Raw genomic sequence first — 7610 nt, 5'->3', positions numbered from 1 at the left:
GTAAATGAAACCATACCATAGCCATTGATCCCTGAATAATGTAATTGGTTAGGGTTAGGCTGGACCAATGTAATTGCTTAGGCTGGACCAATGATTTCAAAGTTAGTGCCTGTCGCGATACAAGTTTTAGAAAAGAATCCCAATCGACTCCCAAAATGACTAAACTCTATTCACTTTGTAAATGAGTTTTGTTTATCAGGCTACTCTATTCCTGATCTTGTAACACATAAAAATCAACATGTTAGAAAGGCTCCAAACTAGATTTTCACAGGAGAAGGCCTTTAAATGTGTAATACTAAGGACACCATTTATTAACAAAAAAATAACATGTTGAAGGCAAAATAAATAACACACACACACACACACACAAACACAAATCATCACACAAACTAAAAATGTCTTCATTCCAAACTCTCGGTAGCTGGGAGTCAGCTGTCTCTCCTTGATAACACCCCTGGAACGTGTCAGGGGGTGAGTGTATCCGTGACAACATGTCAGGGGGTGAGTGTATCCGTGACGACGCGCCCCTGGGGGTCCTTGATGCGCAGCCGGCCGCTGGCGTAGCGCGTCTCTTGGGTTCCGTCACTATAAACAGTCTTCACCGTTCCGTCTGCGTAGACGCGCCGACGCCATTCCGCCGTGTGCTCCTCCCGCTCACCGCTCACAAACACCACCTCTCGCACGCCCCTCTGCCTGCACACACACACACACACACACACAGTATGAACACACACCAACACACGCACGCACACACAGTATGAACACACACCAACACGCGCACGCACACACACACACAAACACACACCAACACACGCATGCACACACAGTATGAACACACACCAACGCGCACACACACACACAGTATGAACACACACCAACGCACACACAGACAGTATGAACACACACACACACAGTATGAACACACGCACACACACACAGTATGAACACACACACAGTATGCACGCACGCACGCACACACACACAGTATGAACACACACACAGTATGCACGCACGCACACACACACACACACACACAGTATGAACACACACCAACGCGCACACACACACACACAGTATGAACATACACACACACAGAATGAACACACACACACAGTATGAACACACACACACACAGTATGAGCACACACACACGCACACAGTATGAACACACACCAACGCACGCACACACACACACAGTATGAACACACACCAACACACGCACACCCAGTATGAACACACACCAACGCACACACACACACACACACACAGTATGAACACACACCAACACACACACAGTATGAACATACACACACACAGTATGAACACACACACACACACACACAGTATGAACACACACACACACACGCACACAGTATGAACACACACACAGTATGAACACACACCAACACACACACGCACGCACACCCAGTATGAACACACACCAACGCACACACACACACAGTATGAACACACACCAACGCACACACACACACACAAGATTATGCAGAAACACAAACACCACCTCTTGCACACCCCTCTGCCTGCACACACACACACACAGTATGAACACACACCAACACACGCACGCACACACACACAGTATGAACACACACCAACACACACACACGCACAGTATGAACACACACCAACACACACACACAGTATGAACACACACCAACACACGCACGCACACACACACACACACACACAGTATGAACACACACCAACACACACACGCACGCACACACACACACAGTATGAACACACACCAACGCACGCACAGTATGAACACACACCAACACACACGCACGCACACACACACACACACACACACACAGTATGAACACACACCAACGCACACACACACACACACAGTATGAACACACACCAACACACACACATACGCACACACACACACACCAACACGCACGCATGCGCGCACACTCACGTATTGAGGCGGATGATGGTGCCACCTGGTAGGCACACACACACACACACACTCACGTATTGAGGCGGATGATGGTGCCATCTGGTAGGACACTCTCTTCCCTGCCGTCAGGGTAAAGTGTCTTCAGAGTTTGATCAGGAAACACAATCTCCTTCCTCCCATCCGGGTAAAGTTTCTCTAAAACACAAACACACACACACATATGACATGTGATACAATACCATCTTAACAAGAACCTGTTCCAATGACGTCATAACTTGAACAACCTGTTCCAATTCCATCTTAACAAGAACCGGTTTCCTTACCATCTAAAGAAGAACATTTTCCCTGATCATCTTAACAGGAAGCTGTTCCAGGGCTCTACAGTGCGCCCAGTTCACTCGCACATGCGAGTAAAAATGATGCCGTGCGAGTGCAACAAAATATTTGGGCGCACTGGTGACTTCTAACCATGTCAGTGTTTGTCTACAAAATACACCGCAACATCGAGAAACATTACTGGTGCAAACCATAGAATCACGTTGCGAATGCAGCATACAAACTACACCTCCCATCAACGTTAGCAGTTTCGCGTTGTGACTCGCTAGTAGTCGCTTCTATCAAATCCAAGAGTGCGCAGACAAAGCGGAAAGTTAGACTAGCCAGCCAAGATGCAAAGATGGAAGAAATTAGTGCTTCTATCCACCGAATTCATCGGATATCGGAGGAACAGGGTGAGATTCTGGGAATGCAGTGAGAGAAGGAAAGTTAACCTAACATGCCTTTTAGCCCAGTTGACGTATTGACTGCAATCATACCTGTCAACACTCCCGTTTATCCCCGGTTCTCCCGTATTTCAAGGTCATCTCCCAGCACCCTCCCGTTTTGTTATTTCTCCTGGAAAACTCCCGTAATTTGCATGGCCATCAAACTTCATTTTAAAATCATTGATCCATTCATTTTTTCTATTAGTCTGACATCTCCCAGGTTGCCAGATTGTGTATGAAATACACCCTACACATACACAATCACTTAGTTTCTATTTCAACCGTTTTGTCATAGGCTAAAACCTGGCAACCCAAAACCCAAATAAGGAAGCGGGTGCCGACTGCGCAGCCTGAGTCTTGTCGTAAGCAAGCGGGCTAGATGAATGGCCTACTCCAGAACTAGCTGTTGTGATATTGGGAATTTAATTGATTAACACATCCCATATACTGTTATTGAGTGTTGTTGATACACTGAACTTGTGCCCTTGGAACCAAATCTGACAGCAAGCAGCTTTGGAGTTTTGGAAGTAGGCTGCAGGCAGGCAGCTGGTGGATACATAACTGGCATGCGTAAGGTAATGGTAAGGTAAAAGCAACGACCGAAATGCAGTGTTGAAACACGTGTATGAAACATATTAAATATGCAAACACAGATCCAGTATAAACACTGATAACCCCCCCCCCCCCAAAAAAAAAAGAAAATCTCCTGTTTTTGGAAAGCTAAATGCTAAATGACAGGTATGATCAATGCAGATATTTCAAATAAAAAATAAAAGGATAAAATATATACATCCTTGATAGCCTATGTTGGGTTTTGTGGAAGAGAACATTTTAATTAGGCAGTATGCAGTCAGATAGGTCACCATGGGTATATTTGGATTAGCTACAGATGGATTCACAAATGAATAAATTAGCCTACATTTGGCAGGATACTTGATATACAGGCTAAATGCAAATATGGCAATGTATTATATTATTTTACATTAACAAAATGTAGGAAAATAGAACAGACTGAAAATAAAGTAGGCACTGATCTTTAAAATCCTGTTTCCTGTAGCCTAAATGTTGTCAGTCATTCTTAATATTCGCAATTGGTGCACTGGCATGTTTAACTGCTAGCTGGAGTGTAATGTTAGATTATGTGTAAGTTAAGTACAGAACTGACTGTGCGCCCACATTTTTGTCTGTGCTCCTACATTTTTTAACTTGGGCGCACAAGTGCTCCTGGAAAAATTTTTTAGTGTAGAGCCCTGTGTCCCCTCACCAACTTAACAAGAACCTCTCCCCTCACCATCTTAACAAGAACCTGTTTCTCGGAGGGGGCAGCCATGGCCTACTGGTTAGCACTTTGAACTTGTAACCGGAGGGCTGAAGTGCCCTTGAGCAAGGCACCTAACCCCTCACTGCTCCCCGAGCGCCGCTGTAGAAACCAAATTTCCCTCACAGGATCAAAAGAGTATACTTATACTATACTCCTTACCATCTTAACAAGAACCTGTTTCCTCACGATCTAAACAAGAACCTGTTTCCTCACGATCTAAACAAGCACCTGTTTCCTCACCATCCATCTTAACAAGAACCTGTTTCCTCACCATCTAAACCTGTTTCCTCACCATCTCAAGAACCTGTTTCCTCACCATCTTAACAAGAACCTGTTTCCTCACCATCTCAAGAACCTGTTTCCTCACCATCTCAAGAACCTGTTTCCTCACCATCTCAAGAACCTGTTCCCTCACAAGAACCTATTACCAAATATCTGTTCCCCACGCACACGTACGCATTCTCTCACTCACACACAGAAAATGAATTGTCCTCTGTCGAGTGCAGTTTCTCCAAAACAAACACAAACACACACACAGCTGCTCACCTGTCTAATCGTTAGGAAACACAAACACACAAACAGCTGCTCACCTGTCTGATCGTTAGGAAACTGTAGTAGCTCTGTGCCGTCGGGGAAGGTTATATGTGTTGTCTGTGCATCTGCAAAAAAGTACACCTGGGGGCACATTTCATATACACACAGGTGGGTCTCAAACACCTGGGGGCACATTTCATATACATACAGGTGGGTCTTAAATAAGTACACCTGGGGGCACATTTCATATACATACAGGTGGGTCTCAAACACCTGGGGGCACATTTCATATACATACAGGTGGGTCTTAAATAAGTACACCTGGGGGCACATTTCATATACATACAGGTGGGTCTCAAACACCTGGGGGCACATTTCATATACATACAGGTGGGTCTCAAAAAATGGAATAGTGTGAAAAAGTTCATTTTTACCCTCTAATTTAGTTCAAAAACTGAACATGTTCACTACTTATATTCATTGCATATAAAGTAAACTTTTTCAACCCTTTTTTGTTTTAATTTTGATGATTACGGCTTTATAACAAAATGTGACCCTGCAAGGCGAAACCAGTCGCTTTGGTAAAATTTACAAAATTAGGTTATTGTGCTCACACGAACGGCCATAAAATAAGCTTTCCAACAATATGTATATCGAGGGTATTGCAAAAAGTATCGCTAAGATAACCGCATCCAAATTTGGCATGGTTCTCCTGTCAAGATACGCCAGAAGAGGAGAAAAATCACCTTTTTAAGTAAATTGTCACATGCGGTAGTGTGAGGGCACAGCTATTATTAGCCTTACGGTAGCGTGACTTTGAAGAGGATGACTGACTATTAACCGTGCAGCGAGTGTCTTTTTCTGCCCCCTAGTTAAGTATATATAAGTATAAGTATATATACTTTTTTGATCCCGTGAGGGAAATTTGGTCTCTGCATTTAACCCAATCAGTGAATTAGTGAAACACAAACAGCACACACACAGTGAGGTGAAGCACACACTAATCCCGGCGCAGTGAGCTGCCTGCTACAATGGCGGCGCTCGGGGAGCAGTGAGGGGTTAGCCGCAGCCCACTGGTCGGGGCTCGAACCGGCAACCCTCCGGTTACAAGTCCAGAGTGCTAACCAGTGGGCCACGGCTGCCCCACACAGTAGTTAATACCTGGGACGGTCATAAGGTGTCACTATAGAATATAATTAATGTATTTCGGGGGAAGTAAGGGGAGAGGAAGTTCTGGACAAAGGGAATGACTGCTAAAGAGTTAAATCTTTACCGAAATACAGTCAGGGTTTAACAGTCAAAACGTATGTTTATCCGTGAAATTTGTTCACAATATGAAAGTGTAGACTGTATACTGTCGAATTATGCGAAAACGTGAAATTCGCCATTTTAACCCGTACGTTTGTTTATCGTGGATTTACTCAAAATAGCACCCTGCGCCAAACGACTGGTTTCGCCTTGCAGGGTCACAAAATCAGGTATTTCAAAATATTAGAATAAAAAATTATAAAACATAAATGTCAACCAGAGAAAACCACTAGTCTGTGGTCAGTATGTCAGTATAGGGTACTTACTACTCTGTGGTCAGTATAGGGTACTCAATACTCTGGTCCGTACTGTATGTCAGTATAGGGTACTCAATATAGGGTACTCACTACTCTGTGGTCTGGGCAGACCTCCTTGATGTCTCCATTGAAGAAAGTGACTTTTGCTGAACCGTCAGTAGAGAGCAGCTTCTGTGTTCCGTTAGGAAAGACCAGCAACCTGCTGCCATCTTTAAACACTCGCTCTATCTACACACACACACACACACATTATATTATATTAGAATTTCAATGTAGGGCAAAGTGCAAAGCCAAGATCCCAATTTACTGGGTTCTATTGTGAGAGATCCCAATTTACTGGGTTCTATTGTGAGAGATCCCAATTTACTGGGTTCTATCGTGAGAGATCCCAATTTACTGGGTTCTAACGTGAGCGCCAGGTGTCTGAGTGAGCTTGTGTGCATGTGTGTGTGTGTGTGTGAGCTTGTGTGCGTGTGTGTGAGCTTGTGTGCACGTGTGTGTGTGAACTTGTGTGTGTATGAGCTTGTGTGCATGTGTGCAAGCTTGTGTGTACGTGTGTGTGTGTGTGAACTTGTGTGTGTATGAGCTTGTGTGCATGTGTGTGTGTGTGTGCATGTGTGTGTGAGCTTGTGTGCATGTGTGTGTGCGTGTGTGTGCATGTGTGTGTGTGCATGTGTGTGTGAGCTTCTGTGTTTGTGAGCTTATGGGCATATCTGAGTGTGTGTATGAGCTTGTGTGCATGTCTGAGACTGTGTGCGTGTGTGTGCTTGTCTGAGAGTGTGTGTGTGTGTGTGGTGGGGGCCATACCTTTCCATCTGGGTGTGTTATCTCTCCCTCCTGCTGGCTAGCAAGTTGCACTCCAGGGGCCTTTTACAACACACACACACACACACACACAGGAAGACACACACACACACAGACACACACAGACATACACAAACACACACAGACACACACACAAACAGGGACACACACACTCACACACATTTACAACTTGAATTAACAATTAGGGTGTCAAGACTGAAATATACTCGAGACATCTGAATAAATATTGATGTTTACAGATACCTCTTGTCCTCATGACATTACCACACAAGAGGAGGAGAAGAGAGGATGGAGAAGAGAGGGGGAGAGGAGAGGAGGAGAAGAGAGGAGGAGAGGAAAGAGGAGAGGATGGAGGAGAAGAGAGGAGAGAGGAGGAGAAGAGAGGAGGAGAGGAGAGAGGAGAGGAGAGGATGGAGGAGAGGAGGAGGAGGAGAGGAGGAGAAGAGAGGAGAGAGGAAAGGAGAGGAGGGGAGAGGAGGAGAAGAGAGGAGAGGAGAAGAGAGGAGGAAGGAGAAGAGAGGAGAAGAGAGGAGGGGGGGGGGAAGTGCTGTGAGATAGTAAGAAAGAAACTCACTGCATGTAGTTCAGCATGTGTGACATCAGAGACACGCCCAATACGCGCCACATCACCGTCAGATTTGGGACTTCCTGCAGGACGGCAAATAGACACG

The 7610-nt window shown here is 45.0% G+C and overlaps 1 protein-coding gene across 1 annotated transcript in view; it reads right to left on the bottom strand.

Moving 5' to 3' along the window:
• Positions 1–288: 288 nt before the first annotated feature.
• cenpj (centromere protein J) overlaps positions 289–7610 on the bottom strand; it is a 65222-nt gene continuing 57900 nt past the window's right edge. Inside the window, exons 12-18 of the mRNA XM_042084277.1 lie at positions 7514–7587; positions 6922–6981; positions 6205–6342; positions 4606–4690; positions 2005–2125; positions 494–693; positions 289–463 (exon numbers count right to left, since the gene is read on the bottom strand). Of these exons, the coding sequence (XP_041940211.1) occupies positions 495–693; positions 2005–2125; positions 4606–4690; positions 6205–6342; positions 6922–6981; positions 7514–7587 (677 nt within the window). The 3' untranslated portion in view covers positions 289–463; position 494. The remainder of the gene's footprint in view (positions 464–493; positions 694–2004; positions 2126–4605; positions 4691–6204; positions 6343–6921; positions 6982–7513; positions 7588–7610) is intronic.

The sequence above is a fragment of the Alosa sapidissima genome, chromosome 2 (genome assembly GCF_018492685.1).
Source record: "Alosa sapidissima isolate fAloSap1 chromosome 2, fAloSap1.pri, whole genome shotgun sequence".
Taxonomy (NCBI): Eukaryota; Metazoa; Chordata; class Actinopteri; order Clupeiformes; family Clupeidae; genus Alosa; species Alosa sapidissima.
The sequence above is the reverse complement of the archived record's forward strand: the minus strand, read 5'-3'. Positions and strand labels throughout refer to the sequence as shown.